The sequence below is a fragment of the Populus trichocarpa genome, chromosome 13 (assembly GCF_000002775.5).
Source record: "Populus trichocarpa isolate Nisqually-1 chromosome 13, P.trichocarpa_v4.1, whole genome shotgun sequence".
Lineage (NCBI taxonomy): Eukaryota > Viridiplantae > Streptophyta > Magnoliopsida > Malpighiales > Salicaceae > Populus > Populus trichocarpa.
This window is the reverse complement of record NC_037297.2, coordinates 7,189,644-7,206,988: the sequence shown is the minus strand read 5'-3', so window position 1 is coordinate 7,206,988 and position 17,345 is coordinate 7,189,644. Positions and strand designations below refer to the sequence as shown.

General features: G+C 32.1%; 1 protein-coding gene across 1 annotated transcript; it reads left to right on the top strand.

Annotated features, from left to right (window-relative positions):
• The first annotated feature begins 14,731 nt into the window (after positions 1-14,731).
• LOC112323885 (uncharacterized) lies at positions 14,732-16,120 on the top strand. Its single transcript, XM_024583846.1, has 2 exons — positions 14,732-15,253; positions 15,344-16,120. The coding sequence occupies exons 1-2, from the start codon at positions 14,732-14,734 to the stop codon at positions 16,118-16,120; spliced, it is 1,299 nt and encodes a 432-aa protein (XP_024439614.1).
• The last annotated feature ends 1,225 nt before the right edge of the window (positions 16,121-17,345 follow it).

Sequence of the window (17,345 nt, the reverse complement as noted above, 5' to 3'; positions counted from 1 at the left end):
ATACCATAAAGAATGTATTCATCACCATACCAAACTCGAATTATTTACATTGTATTCAATACGACCAACTAATAATAAGCACTTTAAATATATATTTTTTTTTTAATGATGTATTGATTGATTATCAAACCTCTCGCTCTATTTGAACAACCCTAGAATCAGCTTTAGCCTTTTCATTGATAACTTGAGTTATGTCTCTTCACTCAAGCCCTTTTGACTTATGACAAGTATTTGAAGAATCAATTTCAACTTATCTACATCGTGGAAAAGCATACAATGATGAATTGACAATAGTTGGTAAGCCACTCAATCTCACAAACTTTAACTTGAATATATATTCAAAGATATATTATCAGAGTTCAAGGACTTAATAACCATTTTAATAGCTATATTCAAACATATTACCTTCTTGAAATTGCATAGCTTACTCATAAGCTATAAATTTTTACACAAGAATGACTTTTGTAAGCTCTCTATTAGATCCACATTTGTTGATGATGTAATTATCTCTTCGATCAACATTGTTAGATAATCCATTTCCGTTGACAATGGTAACACCTTTAACTTTAGTTTTTTCTCTAGTCATCTTTTCAATAAAGGATGTGGTACAAATTAGCAAGATCACCAAAATAGAAAAAAAATTTAGCCAAAGGAATGAATTAAAATGGAATCAACCATGGTAGGGCACCAAAATCTAATGCCAAATATGTGATAACTATAATCATAGTGCCTTATCATGTTCCCTTTACTTTTTAGGTTATGGTTCTCTTCCCAAATAAATTTATTCGGCCTCTTTAATTTTAGGCCCTCACTTTTGGACAACACTATTTCAAATCATCACTTCTCTTTAAATTATGACCAATCATGGCATCTTTTTTTCAAGGCAACAAATCATGTCATGCTAGACATTACTGGACTAACTCATATGGAGCTCTACATTAGCTTTGAACAACTTAAAGTAGGTGATGATAAAAAAAACTTAATATCTTACACTTAGGCTATACTATTCATACACCTCAACATTCCATAAAATTATATTCCATTTTACATGTTCTTGACATAATTAATCCCAACCTTTTGTACGATAATTTTCTTTAAATAATGATGTTTTATTTAAATTTCATCGTCATTTCTATCTTGTCAAGGATCTAGTTTTCATAATCATTCTCCTATCTAGCATAATTAAAAATGGTATATACCAACTTTGGTACCGTCGTAACCTAAATTTTGACTCTCTAAAAGAAAAAATTTGCAAAAAAAATACAAAAAATACCAAAACTCAAACAATATATGTTTTCGATGTGATTACCAATTTCTGGTCAATTCATAATTTTGACCTTTTTCGCTTGTTTTTGTAATGATAATTTTTTCAAAAAAAAGAAGAAAAAGAAAAAGAAAAAATCAATCAAACAAAAGAGAAAATTTTTAGTGATTAAAATTTAATTAAAAAACAGTAAGGCCCAACTTAGAAAAAAAAAGTTTTGAATTGTATAATGTTGTTTTAAAAAATAGAGAATTTGTTTTTATAAAAAATAGAAGCTAGAAGGTGGAGTTTGTGGAGAAATCAAGAAAATAGTAGATGGATGTGGACAATTTTAAAAATTTAATATGAAAAGAATATTTTGAGTAGTATAAATAAATAATTATACATATACAAAGGGGGGAGAAATTAGAGAGAGCATTAGCCATAAAAAAGGCCCCACATAAAAAACACTCTTCCTATCATTCCGCACACACACCAACATTACATACACACTAAAACACTCTCTTTAAAAAAAAAAAAAGAGAAGACCAAAACCCGTAACCTTTCCAAAAGAAACAAAAAAAAACACCAAAATAATAACCCTCGTTCAATCTCACTAAAGACCAGCCACTATCTTGCCACCACCATGAACAACATTGTCACTAGTCACTGTCCTCTCTAACAAGATGATGTTGGCGACAGCTGCACAAGGTGAAGAAAGAGAGAATTAGTCTAAGAGATAAAGTGAAGAAGGGGCGAATGACATAAGAATAAATGCTAGCCATCACTACACTGATTATTCATGTTGTCACCATCAACGTCCTTTGCTCCATCATCTTCTGCCTAAGAACACTAGACCAATCGATGTCCTATTCTTTCATATTAACATTAAGACATTGGTCACTAAAAGGTTAGTCATACCATATATGACTTTCCAAATATTTAGAGGATCGTGATATATTTTTAAACATTACACTTGATCTTTAATTATAAATCAATCAATTTTTTGAATTGAAAATAAGTTAAATAGTTTAATCAATTTAATACTACATTGATTATAATCAAGATATATTTACGCCAATGTATTAGGAACTTAAAAGGTCATATATATTAAGATTCATTGGTAAGAAATAAAACTAGAATGATATATCAAGTATGACATGATTGTAAATAAGTTTTAGAAATTAAAGATTAGAATGTAATAAATACGATGAATTACAATCTACACTTAGAAAAATCATGTAGGGACTTGATTGTATAATTTTCTAAAAGAGACTTGAAATAATATATGTGATATTTTTTAGGAGTAAAAGTGATATTTTACCATTAATGAGGTTAGTATGTTTTTCCTATAATTAGAATACTATGCCTCATACTTTTCTTTACACATTAGATATATCTGAAAACACAATAAAGAGCTAGCATTCAAGGCATAAAGATCTCTCTTTCTTAAAATGGTTTAGGAGATTTCTAATCTAGTGATTCACGTGGTTTACTATTAAAGGTTGGATAATTGAATGACTTGGGGCTTAAAATCTAGTCTTGAAAAATCATCTACCCTAAAAAGAAGAAGAAATGATCTTTAGGTAATTTTCACATAAACCTTAGGATTGTCTTTTAGGATCTATAAGAGCCTTAAAACAAATTTAAAATTACTATTTTCATTGTGATTTATGTCTTTCAATAAATCCAACAATATGGTGTAGGTTTCATGGATTAAATCTTTATATTGAAAAAAATTGAGTACGTGAAAAAGGATTTAGGGATTGTTTTTACAACAGATGAAGAATTAGGAGTAAACTGAGAAACCTAAAATTGCGTTTAAAAGCTAGAGCATATGAAGCTTTTAAAATTAAAATGATTGGCTAAAACATTTGACATGTCAGACATGTTTTAGGTGAAAATTATTATTTACCACATCATACTTGGTTGATTTGATCAATCAATTTTAGTACAAGTATAATGTGGTTAATATTCTAAATGGGCCAACAAAATATGATGTTTATGTAGCGATATGAGTATAACTTTGGACTCGAGTATACTCGATACTAGAGGAGGAGTATATTCATTTTGGTCTACTATTCAAGTAAAGATCCATGTTACTCTATCCATATTTGGTGCCAACCTAATCCTAGACTTTAAACTGATGTCACAAGAAATGAGCATGACACCATAATGAATTGGGCATTTCATAACTTGTATCCTTTAAGTAATATCAACTTAAATTTCATAGTTTTCCCACCAATTGCCTTCATATATGACTTGTTTTAGTTTAGCTAGTGAAATATCTAATTTAGCACTAAGAATTGCATTACTTCCTCCAACATAAGTGATACTATTGTTATCATTTACAATAGTATCACAATAATGACATAGTAATGCCATATTATAATACATATTTTGTAAAACTACAAAATTCAATGGTATGATATAACAATCTTAAATAGTAATTAATTTATCTAATTTATAACTAATTGAACCATAATAATCTTGTTTACATAAAAAAAAATATTTTTGTGTCATCCAAATAAGAATAATGTTTGTTCACAACCAAATAGGGGGAAAAAATTTGTAACTGATTTTTAATAGTGAAATCAACTAGGGGTTATGATTGACTAGGAGTCATGATCGACCAATGAAAAGTGATCGATTGCGGCAACAAGATTTCATTAATCAACCAAAAGGTTTTGTTCTATTTAGAGAAAATTTCCTCAACAAATTAAACTGATCAATGTTGTAAATTACTTAAGATTCATGTGGTTATCATCAACGACATAAGATAGAGTTGAATTTATATTAGGATTTATCACTTAATCTTCTTATATGATATAAATAAGTTTGTATATGATTATATTAAAGTATTTACGTAAGACTCTAACACTATAATAGTATAAATAGGTAATAACGACTACTAGAAAAGATGGTCAACCCCATATTTTTTAAATTCCTATAATTTATTTATCTTCCTTTACCCATAGGGTTTTATTGCTTTCTTTTACCAATTTTTTTTGTTGCTTTCTTTATTTCTTGCACTTTATGATTCTTGTAATTTTGTTTTTCCTTAAAACTTATATGCTTACATGGTAGTATCTTTTAGAACAAATAATTTTTTCTAAGGGTTCAAGATCTGAAGTCTCCGCTTCTTGTTTGATATAGATAGTTGTTGCCTTGTCATAGGTTCAATTCTAAATAAATTTATTTGGAAACAAACCTTAAACAGTAATTAATTAATATATCTCCCAAAATTTATCAATTCTCACCAATCATATAAAACATAACTAATCTAATTTATACCCGATTGGTCTAGAAAACTCAAAAACATTATACATTTAATCAAACCCTAACATAACAAAATAAATCCTAACATTAAAATCACCAAATCACAAAAAATACCCATAAAATAAAAAATTGATAAAGTGCTGACTTGAAATTTGTTGAAAGAAAAGTGCTGAAAGTGGAGATGATAGAGCGCTGATGACAATATGTGAATAAAAAAAAGGGGTGGGGGCAATGATTTATGGTAAAAAAAAGGTAAGGAATGACAATAACAAGAACTAGCAACAACGCAACAAGTAAGTAAGCAAAGACAAATGATGGTTTTTTGGTGAGCAAGAAGGGGAGAGAAATGAAATAAAAAGGAAGAGTAATATGTTATTTTTATCGGGGTTTGTGCTACTCCTATCGAATAAAAACTTAGAAAGTAATGATATTGGAAGAAATGTAACTTTAACAATTATGTAATTCTTATAATTATTTTTTAAAATATGCTAATTTACCATTTTTGGTTGACAACTATGCTAGTTAGAAAAAAAAAAAAAACAATCACAACATAATAATTGCTCACCAATAAAATTATGCAAGCTCAATTTGATCATAATAGAAAACGATTTAGTAATTCAATGCTACGCAAAATATTAAAACTAATTTCTATAAAAGGCTATTTGGAATTCTTGGAATTGAATTTTATTCCAAGTATTAAATCAATTTTTTATGCCTTGTTTGTTTCTAGAAAAACAAATTCCTGGAAACCATTTTCTTTACTTTCCTATGTTTGGTAAACATAGAGAAAATTAGTCAAAGGAAAGTGAATTCTAGTCAAAGAAAAAATTAACCTTCATAGCAAGAAAGTGTTTTCCTTTTAATAAGAAAAAGAAAACACTTTCCTTTCTTTACAAAAACAAAAACATAACATCGTCTCATGGTCATTCACTGAATTTGGCAAACCGAGAGCCTTGTCAAGATAAAAGCAGTAATTTCATGTTCATAAAATTGGAATTAAAATACATACACACAAATAAATATTATAGCCCGTCATTTAACCAAATATACAAATTGAAGTTGGCTTTCTTCATATGAAAAAAACAGATTTTAAGCTTTTAAAATTAAAAAATATATATTAATAGGTTTTACTTAAGAAATATTTCACAAGATTATATCTCTATAATATGATATGACATATATAGTTATATTTTATAAAATAAGCTATATATAAATATAGGATATAATAAAAAAATTCATCATTATACTTTTTAGATTTCATTCTTTTATTGTAAGTGATTAAATATTTATATTAAATATTATATATATATTAGATAAACTTGAAAAAAAAATTAATTCATTAATAAATTATTTTCCAGTTCATTTTCCATAATATAACCAAACACTAGAAAGTGTTTTCTAGTTCATTTTCCATGACACTACCAAACATCGGAAAATAATTCACTTTTCAGGAATTTACTTTCTAAAAAGAAATAACTTTCCAGCAAACAAACAAAACCTTAGTTTGGAAACTTTTTAAGGGTATTGATTTGAATTTTAAATAGAATTCAATTGCTAAAAAATGACTAAAATCAAATCGGATAGGAGACCATCTAATTTGCTATAGTAGTTCCTGTTGGAATTAACATTACAAACAATATTAAAAAAAATACTTTTAACAACACAAACCCTAATTTTTTACAAAACTCTACACTATCTCTTTCCTTTTATTTTTTTAACCCTGCCATCTTTTTTATTCTATGTTAAATCATATATAAGTGATCAAAGAATAAAAATATTCTTCTTGAGCAAGAGTGTACATGATTATCTACCATTCTTGATATCTTTAGTAAAAAAAAAACATTCTTTGTGACAAGACTATGCATGATTTTTCTATGTTATTTCTGAGCAAAAAAGTTTAATGAAAAATTAAGTATCATCATACAACAAGCTTCAAATCAACACTGTTTTCAATCTCACTGGTAATAATGGTTAAACAAAGAAAAACTGTAAAATAATTATGTAGAAAATCAACTAGTGTTGTTCCTCTGAAAAATTGTTTCAACAATGACCTCAACTATTGGAATATTTCTTTTAGCAAGATGTTTTAATTGAAATTCACTAGCTGTCATTCCCATGAAATTCCCTCCATTTATATCGTTCAACTAATAATTATGCAATTATCATAAAAATTATGATAATATCTTTTGAAATATTAGAATTAAGAATTATGATATTTTTATTGAGTTATTACCATCATCAAAATTATATTATTCATTGACTTTATTTTCCTTTTTCTTATGGATGATTCCAAGTTTGAAGTTTATTATTTAAAATTAACATCTTGGTGGTAAAAATGTTAAAAGGATAATAGTTAAAAAAAATAAATATAAGGGTCATTGTAGTTAAATTTATTTTTTTCAAGAATTTTCAAGTTTTTATATTTTTTTGAGTGTTAATATGTTTTTATTTATTTTATTTCATTGATTTATTTTGTATTAAGACTGGTCGCCTTTCTTATTAATTGAATTTAAATTTTATATGGAATTAAATATTTTTTTGCATATGTGATTTGACTTTGACTAGTTACATGACCCGCGCGATGCCGCGAGTTAATTTTTTTGCATAAAAAATATCAAAAAAAGCTAAGATCTAAAAGTATTAGGTTTTTTTGCAAAGCTATACCCAAGAGTCTTGGATTTGGCTACAACGTCGACCCAAGAGTAATATTTATAATATTTATAATAACATTAAACTTGCATGACCCAAGTTTAAGTGGGTCTAACTGCAATACCAGACCCAATAGTCTTGGACATAGTTATTAAACCCGGCCCGGGGGTTGACCCGGCCAAGGGGTCGGGTCCCGGGTCAACTCGGGTCAACCCGGATTAACCCGGAAAAATTAAAAAAAAAACAAATTTAATATTTCATATGAAAAAATTCATGTAAATATAGATTATACATATTATGAAGTTTAAAAGAATATTTTAAAAAGTTTTTTATCCCACATTAAAAAGATATTATGTTAAGCTTTTAAGTTAAAGTATTTAAACTAAAAAAGTTTTTTATCCCACATTGAAAAAACATAACTTTTTCCTTGGAAACATAGAGTATATATATTAATGAGTTTCAAATCCCACATTGAAAAAACATAACTTTTTTTATGGGAACATGAAGTATATATATGAAAGGGCTTCAAATCCCACATTGAAAAGATACTATGTTATCCTTTTAAATTGAAGTATTTAAACCAAAAGGTTTTTTATCCCACATTGAAAAAACACGGTTTTTTTTCATGGGAACATAGTGTATATATATGAAAGGGCTTCAAACCCCACATTGAAAAGATACTATGTTATCCTTTTAAGTTGAAGTATTTAAACCAAAAGGTTTTTTATCCCACATTGAAAAAACATGGTTTTTTTCATGGGAACATAGTGTATATATATGAAAGGGCTTCAAACCCCACATTGAAAAGATACTATGTTATCCTTTTAAGTTGAAGTATTTAAACCAAAAGGTTTTTTATCCCACATTGAAAAAACATGATTTTTTTCATGGGAACATAGTGTATATATATGAAAGGGCTTCAAATCCCACATTGAAAAAATATTATGTTATCCTTTTAAGTTGAAGTATTTAAACCAAAATGTTTTTTATCCCACATTGAAAAAACATGACTTTTTTCTTGGGAACATAGAGTATATATACTAATGTGTTTCAAATCCCACATTTGAAAAAAAAAAAAAAAAAACTAGGTCTCATTCGGGTTCGCCCGAATCCTGGGTCGACCCACCGGGTCACCCGGGTTTGGCCGGGCTGTTGCCACAGCCAGTCTTTTGTTAAACCCGGACCGGTCCAGCCACCGGGTCGACCGGGTCCCGGGTCGACCCGCGCGGGCCGGGCCGGGTTTAATAACTGTGGTCTTGGATGTGGTTCTGGCTGCAAGGTTGTGTCATAAAAGTGTGATAATTAAATAGATTAATTAAAAAGAAAAAAACGAAGAAAAAAAACCATTAGGAAGAAAAAAAACTAATGAAGAAAAAGAAAAAAAATTGAATTAACTGGATTAACTCGTCAAACCTTGGATTCGTGTTGTGAAAGTTTGATAATTAAATAGAAAAAAAATTGACAGGTTACCCAGAATTAACTGGGCTAACCCGTCAAACCTGAGATCCGTGTCATGAAAGTTTGATAACTAAATAGAAAAAAAAATTGAACATTAACAAACTAAATTAAACGAAAAAAATTAATTAGATAGAAAAAAAAACAAACAAAAGGCATCAGCTTTTTCACTGTGGACTGCATTGTGCAGTCTACAGTCAAAGACATAAAAACGACAAAAAAGAAAAAAAACTAAAGGCATCATCCGATAACTAAATAGGAAAAAATTAATATTGATGAACTAAATTAAATAAAAAATAAAAATAAAAAATAAAAGAAAAAAAACTTATAAGAAGAAAAAAACTAATGAAGAAAAAAAAATCTAAATTAACTGGGTTAACCCGTCAAACTTGAGATTCGTGTCATGGAAGTCTGATAACTAAATAGAAAAAAATTTAATATCAACAAACTAAATAAAAAAATTAATTAAAAAGAAAAAAAAATATAAGCCTTTTCACCGTGGACTGCATTGTGCAATCCACAATGAAAGGCATAAAAAGAAAAAAAAGCAAAAAAAAAAAAAAACTAAAGGTATTAGCCTTTCCACTGTGGACTGCATACAATATTAAAAGATGAAATCGGAAGAAAAAAACTAATGAGGAAAAAGAAAAAAAATCTAAATTAACTGGGTTAACCCGTCAAACTTGAGATTCGTGTCATGGAAGTCTGATAACTAAATAGAAAAAAATTTAATATCAACAAACTAAATAAAAAAATTAATTAAAAAAAAAAAGCATCAGCCTTTACACTGTGGACTGCATTGTGCAATCCACAATGAAAGGCATAAAAAGAAAAAAAAGCAAAAAAAAAAAAGAAACTAAAGGCATTAGCCTTTCCACTGTGGACTGCATACAATATTAAAAGATGAAATCGGAAGAAAAAAACTAATGAGGAAAAAGAAAAAAAATCTAAATCAACTGGGTTAACCCGCCAGATAAGGTAACCCGTCAAACCTGAAATTCGTGTCATGAAAGTGTTGTAACTAAATAGAAAAAAGATTTAATATAAATGAACTAAATTAAAAAAAAAATATTAATTAAAAAGGATAAAGCAAAGAGAAAAAAACCTACATGAAGAAAAAAACTAATGAAGAAAAATAAAATAAATCTGAATCAACTAGATTAACCCGTCAAACCAGGTTAACCCGTCAAACCTGAGATCCGTGTCATGAAAGTCTGATAATTAAACAAAAAAAATTAATATTAAGAAACTAAATTAAAAAAAATTAATTAAAAAACAAAAAAAAAGAAAAAAGACAAAAAAAGAAATTAAAGGCATCAACTTTTTCGCTGTGGACTGCACTGTGTAGTCCACAGTAAAAGGCTTAAAAAGGAAAAAAAAAAAAGGCATACGTGGGTTAATTTTTTTCTTACATAAAAAATATCAAAAAAGGCTAAGATCTAAGAGTGTTAGGTCTTTCTGCAAAAATATACCTAAGAGCCTTTGGTCTAGCTGCAACGCTTGACCTAAGAGTAATATTTATAATATTAATAATAATATTAAACTTACATGACTCAAGTTTAAGTGAGTCTGACTGCAATACCGGACCTAAGAGCCTTGGATGTAGATCTGGCTACAAGGTCATGTTATAAAAGTGTGATAATTAAATAGATTAATTAAAAAAAAACAAAGAAGAAAAAACCAATAGGAAGAAAAAAACTAATGAAGAAAAAAAAAACTGAATTAACTAGGTTAACCCTTCAAACCATGTTAACCCGTCAAACCTGGGATTCGCGTCATGAAAGTTTGATAACTAAATAGAAAAAAAAAATTGATAGGTTAACCCAGAATTAACTGGGTTAACCTGTCAAGCCCGAGATACGTGTCATGAAAGTCTGATAATTAAATAGAAAGAAATTTAACATTAACAAACTAAACTAAATGAAAAAAATTAATTAAAAAGAAAAAAAGCAAAAAAAATATATATTTCAGGTTAACTCGTCAAACCAGGTTAACCCGTCAAACCCGGGATCCGTGTCATGAAAGTCTGATAACTAAATAAAAAAAATTTAACATTAACAAACTAAATTAAACAAAAAAATTCATTAAAAGAAAAAACTACAAAGAAAAAAGCAAAAAAAAAAAAAAACCAACCCATAAAGGCAAAAAAATTGGAAAAAAAAAAACAGGAAAAAAAAACATAAAAAAAATTTAAAATGAAAAAAAAAACAGCTTAGCGCTGCACTGTGCAGTGCATAGTGAAACACTGAGCAGTTTTAGTTTATACTAGTTACATGACCCGCGCGATGCCGCGGGTTAATTTTTTTTTACATAAAAAATATATAAAAAAACTAAGATCTAAAAGTGTTACGTCTTTCTGTAAAGCTATATCCAAGAGTCTTGGGTTTGACTGCAACATCTGACCAAAGAGTAATATTTATAGTATTAATAATAATATTAAACTTGCATGAACCAATTTTAAGCGGGTCTGACTGCAATACCAGACCCAATAACCTTGGATGTGAGTCTGACTGCAAGGTCGTGTCATAAAAGTGTGATAATCAAATAGATTAATGAAAAAGAAAAAAACAAAGAAAAAAAACCAACAACAAGAAAAAAATTAATGAAGAAAAAGAATTTTTTTTTTTGAATTAACTAGATTAACCCTTCAAACCAGGTTAACCCATCAAACCTTGGATTCGTGTCGTGAAAGTTTAATAACTAAATAGAAAAAAAAAATTGATGGGTTAACCCAAAATTAATTGGGCTAACCCGTGAAACCAGGTTAACCCGTGAAACCTGGGATCCGTATCATGAAAGTTTGATAACTAAATAGACAAAAATTTAACATTAACAAACTAAATTAAACGAAAAAAATTAATTAAAAAGGAAAAAAAATATAAAAGGCATAAGCCTTTTCACTTTGGACTGCACTGTGCAGTCCACGGTCAAAGGCATAAAAACAGCAAAAAAACAAAAAGAAAAGAAAAAAACTAAAGGCATCAGCCGATAACTAAATAGAAAAAAATTTAATATTAATGAACTAAATTAAATAAAAAATTTTAATTAAAAAGAAAAAAATAAAAGAAAAAAAAACTATAAGAAGAAAAAAACTAATGAAGAAATAGAAAAAAAATCTCAATTAACTTTGAATCAACTGGGTTAACCCGTCAAACAGGTTAACCTGTCAAATCTGGGATTCGTGTCATAAAAGTCTGATAATTAAATTAAAAAAATTTAATATTAAGAAAGTAAATTAAAAGAAAATTAATTAAAAAACAGAAAAAACAAAGAAAAAAGCTAAAAAAAAACTAAAGGCATTAGCTTTTTCACTGTGGACCGTACTGTGCAGTCCACAGTAAAAGGCTTAAAAAGGAAAAGAAAAGAAAAAAAAACAAAGACATACGCCACAGGTTAATTTTTTTTTCTTGCATAAAAAATATCAAAAAAGGCTAAGATCTAAGAGTGTTAGGTTTTTCTGCAAAGATATACCCAAAAGCCTTGGGTCTGGCTGCAACGCTTGACCCAAGAATAATATTTATAATATTAATAATAATATTAAATTTACATGACTCAAGTTTAAGGGAGTCTGACTGCAACACCAGACCCAATAGCCTTGGATGTGAGTCTGGCTGCAAGGTCGTGTCATAAAAGTGTGATAATTAAATAGATTAACTAAAAAGAAAAAAACAAAGAAAAAAACTTGTCATAACCCATTTTTGGGTTCTTCCAAATTACATTTTCTTTTCTTAAAAAAAAAAAATGTAGAGAACACTGAAACAGTGCCGTTTGAACGACATTGTTCTCCTTCTTCCCTGCGCATGCAGAGGCAGGGAAGAAGATGATTTTAAATCATTTTTTCCGCTCTCTCTCTCCACCCACTTGCCCACAAAACCCGGACACAAGCCATCCCCTTTACCCTCCACCATTAATACAACCCATACCCTGCCACTATTATGGAAGAAACAGAGGCGCCATGCTTGCAAACGGGCGGCCACCTTACTCTGCAGAGGTAAGGCAGCCCCGCTCCCCCCTGCACCACGATGGGACAGAGTAGGGGGGAGCTCCCTCTCTTCCTGCTTATAAATAGAGGAAGAGAGACGAAGAGAGGGAGGACGGATTTTTGAGAAAGAGAGGAACGAACCGGGGGGGGAAATTTTGGAGAAGGAGAGGGAGGCCGAAACAGAAGGAAAGAAGCAGAAACTGGGGGGCAAAATTTTTGGAGGACGAGAAAACAGCAGAAAACAGGGGAGGAGGGCCGAAGAAAAAAAACAGAGACAGTGAGAGAGTGGGGAGAAAGACAGAGACCGAGAGAGAGACAATTGTTTTTTTTGAGAGAGAAAGGGGAGGACGAAAGGAAGGAAACCACAGGTTATTTTTGAGAGAAAAGAAGAGTGAAGAGAAAGGGAATCAAAGGCAGCAGAAAAAAAAAAAACAGGGGAGAACAGAGGAGGAAGAAGGAAGAAAAAAAAAAAGGGGAGAGAGGGGACCGGAGCAGCAACAGAGGAGGAATCGAAACGAAAACAGAAAAAAGAGACCACCGCCACCTTCAAACCCAGAATTCCAGCAGCTGCCACCGCTCCTCTCAGCCGCTGCCACCGCCACCTTCAACCAAGAATTCCAGCAGCTGCCATCGCTCTTCTTAGTAGCCGCCACCGCAGCGCCACCGAGAATAGTCGCCAGCACCACCGTCAGCTCAGCCATCCGAGATCAGCGCCTCAGGTAAATTCCCTTTCCCCCCTAGCCGCCGGTCCATTTCATTTTATTTCTTTTCTCCTTTTTGTTTTGTGTGTTTTTTTATTATCTATATATATTTTTTGAAAGTTGTGATTTTCCCATGGATTTTTCTACGTCATTTCGACTAATATTGGTTTTTATTTTTATATCTTAAGAATACAAATCCAGTATTAAAAAATACCCAGTTTTCAAAAAAAAAAAAAAACCTTTGTTTTCATGCATACGGCCAAGTCTCTCAAAGCTAAAAATCATATTGTATTTTTTATACAATAAAAAAACTCAAAAATAATAATATTATTTTAACATGCATTTTGGCTTTAATAACCAGTTTATTAAAAGTCATGAGAACTTGGCCAATATTTCAAAAAAAAAAAAAAAAATATTTTTGTTTTGTTTTATTGTCTGGGATTACGAATTTATACGAAAACGTATTCCCGATTTTAAAAAGGTAGTTCTTTTATAGACATTAGGCCGGTTAGATTTTTACCCATAAGATAAGAACCTCCTTACTGAGGAGGGCTTTTCTTGAACCCTAGACAGACCAACATGATAAGACCTTAGATTTTTATCAGACAATAAAACAATGCAGCTTACCTTAGATAGGGCGTATTTGGGGTGCTAATACCTTCCCTTTACGCAACCAGTCTCCGTACTTGATCTCTGAGACCAGTTAGGGTTCCTAGTGACCATAATACTAGGTGGCGACTCCCATTCTCGTTTTTCACCGCTAAGAGACAAAGAATTCCTTGTCTCCTCTATTTTCCAGACACACACACAATTGAGCGAGGGAGGACGATCGCCGCGACGCCGCACACGTGCGACAGAATGGCGACTCCGCTGGGGACCTTGTGGACTAAGCTTTGTTTTTGTCTGATCATCGTGTTTTATTGTTTGGTTTTGTGTTATTGGTAATTTTCATTCTCATTTGCTCATACGCTTTAATTTTTGTACATATTTGTTCATGCATTGTATAAAATTATTTCATGCATCATTCGCATTTGAGGGGAATTATAACTTTAGGTTAAGTGGGGGACTAACAGCTTACCTTATGACTTTTAGTCAAGGTTTAAGTTTGTGTAAACCCCAACTCTTCGCTGAGAGCTTAGACTGGTAATGATTGGTGCATATGCCATCCCATTACCTACTGAGCCCCTATATTGCCTTCACGAGGGTGATCACTGGGACAACAAGAGACCCTTTTGACCAGGTAGAAAGCCACCATCATGTAATGGCCCCAACCTATCCTTAGAGTATGAACTCCCTAATACGCATGTACATACATTTGCATCGTACACATATACCCATTTATTGTAAATAACATACATACATCCAGCAAGTTGAAATATAGGTCCCCAAAGAGTCTACAACACCCGACTTCTAGCGAGAAACATGGAAGATGAAGAACGCGCTCAACGTGACGCCCATTTTCAAGAAGAGTTAGAGTATCTGAAGACAAGTGTGGCTCGCCTCACTAGCTTACTCGAGCAAACACTAAGAAATACCTCTGGTGAAGGTCCTTCTAACCGACCAGTCACTTTTAATCAGACTCCAATAACGGCTCAGCCCGAAGAAAGGATGAGTGAACATGGTCAAGAGCCTCAACATAATCCAGCATTTGTGCAGTCAGCGACACCTGCACCAGCCCCGACAGTCATGGATGCATTTGCTAACGAGTCCCACCAGGCCAAGTCATCTGATAGCCTTGATCAAGAAAAGATAGCGACGCTGGAAGCTAGAATCAAAGTCATTGAAGGGGTAGACTTATATGATTCTGTACGGGCAGCGGAGATGTGTCTGGTCCCAAATGTGGTTGTCCCGAAGAAGTTTCGTGTTCCTGAGTTCATCAAATATAGTGGAACACAATGCCCTATGACCCATCTCAAGTCCTATTGCAATAAAATGGCAGAAGTAGTACATGATGAAAAACTACTGATGCATTTTTTTCAAGATAGCTTAAGTGGGGCAACATTGAGCTGGTACATGAGATTGGACAACATAAAGATCCGGAGATGGAAAGACCTGGTGGATGCTTTTATCAAGCAGTATAAGTACAACATGGACATTGCTCCCGACAGAACCAGCTTGTCCAATCTAGAGAAAAGGGACAAAGAAAGCATAAGGGATTATGCTCAAAGATGGCGAGAATCAGCTGCTCAAGTCCATCCTCCACTTTTGGATAAGGAGATGGTCACTTTATTTGCCAACACACTCAAAGCACCATATTATGAGCATGTGATGGGTAGTTCGGCACAACAGTTCACTGACGCTGTGTTAGTGTGTGAGCGTATAGAGCAAGGCGTCAAGAGTGGTAGAATTTCTGCACCCACCGAGAAAAGAGGCTTCGAAAGGAAAGATGTCAACCATATTGGAGACGACTATAAGGGTAGGAAAACCTCATACCAAAACTACCACACTCCATCCCAAGTTGCCGACATCAAAAAACCTGAGCCCCAAAACTTTCAAGCCAAAAGCCAAATTGGAAATTACCAAAGGGTCCAAGAACAACTACCTCCATTACCGCTGCCCCTGAATGAAATGTACCAAAAGCTATTAAGCATCGGGCATGTAGCTCCCGAACCTCTAGCGCCTTTGCAGCCACCTTACCCCGGCTGGTACAAGCCAGAGCTCACTTGTGAATACCATGCTGGTGTTTCTGGACATAGTATCCATACTTGCAACGCCTTCAAGAGAAAACTTTTGCAATTAATCAAGGCAGGGTGGATAGAATTGGAAGACACTTCTAATGTGAACACCAACCTTCTACCTAATCATGCTTAAAGTGGTAGATCATAAATGCACTAGTGGTGGAATGTTCAGGAAATCTGGAAGCACCGACGATTTAGGTGGGGTGTGAAGAGGCAGCATAAATTTTGAAGGTCTCGAACCTCGACCATAGTTTTTGTCCATATCGTCAAGGAGTCCTCTACCAGAGTTGTTGTGGGGAAGCTAACCTAAGAGGAGATTAGCCAAAATGAAAGGATGAAGCCTGCCCTATTATTGTCTTTTGTTTGATCATGTCTGTTTTAACTTGTTTCAGTCTTGTTGGTAACTTGGCTCATAATGCAACAAGACTTTCTTTGTCAAAAGAGCCTTCGTGTTAATAAGATCAAGTGTTTTCCTGTGTTCATGACATGTTTCCATTTTTGTTGTTGTTTCATGTAAATAACACTCTGAGCACAATATTTACTCACAAAACCACTGCACCAAGAATCCTTCAGTGTGTTTCCCTGTTCTTCCAAAGAATTTTCGAGAATTCAAAGTTTAGTACAAAAACAAAAATCATTTTGGTGTTTGTTCAAACAAACAAGTTCTAGAAATTCAAGTGATTCCTTAGAGAGGTAACCATACACCTAGAAAACCCGAAAAAAAAAAACAAAAAAACACCACGAAGTGACTCCAAAGTTGAGTTTTATTTGAATGAATAATGAGAAATCATTTTGCATACTCGCATGAAAGCAAGGCTTACCGATCCTAAATGCATGCATTTGAGATGAAGAAAGGCCATCTTTGATAATCCTTTCACAAGGCTGAAATATATCCTTTGCAGTCCCCTTTTGAGCCTGGTAATGTTTTTTGGAAATAACCTTTACTAGGATCACACCCCACACTGGGGGGCAAGTGCGAGAACATAGAAAAAACCTCAACGATTGAAAGTGCCCAAACAATACTGGGGGGCATAAAAGAAATTTCTCAATCATCAAAAGTGCCCGAACAAAGCTAGGGGGCATGAAGAAAAATCCAAAGGATCCAAAAATTTTGAGCAAAAAAAAAACCAATGCAATGATGCTCAAAATCAAATGAAGAAAACATAAACAAAAACAAAGAGAAACAGCCCAAGCCCAACACTGGGGGGCACGATAGATAATTTTGGAAGAACAATTCAAAAGACAAAAGGTCAGGTAACAAGCACAAGTGATTCTTAGTCTTGAAATCCCTTAAACACCTTTTGAGCCTACAAATATCATTTTCTTCATAACCAATAGCCCAAGCCTACATTACGTGC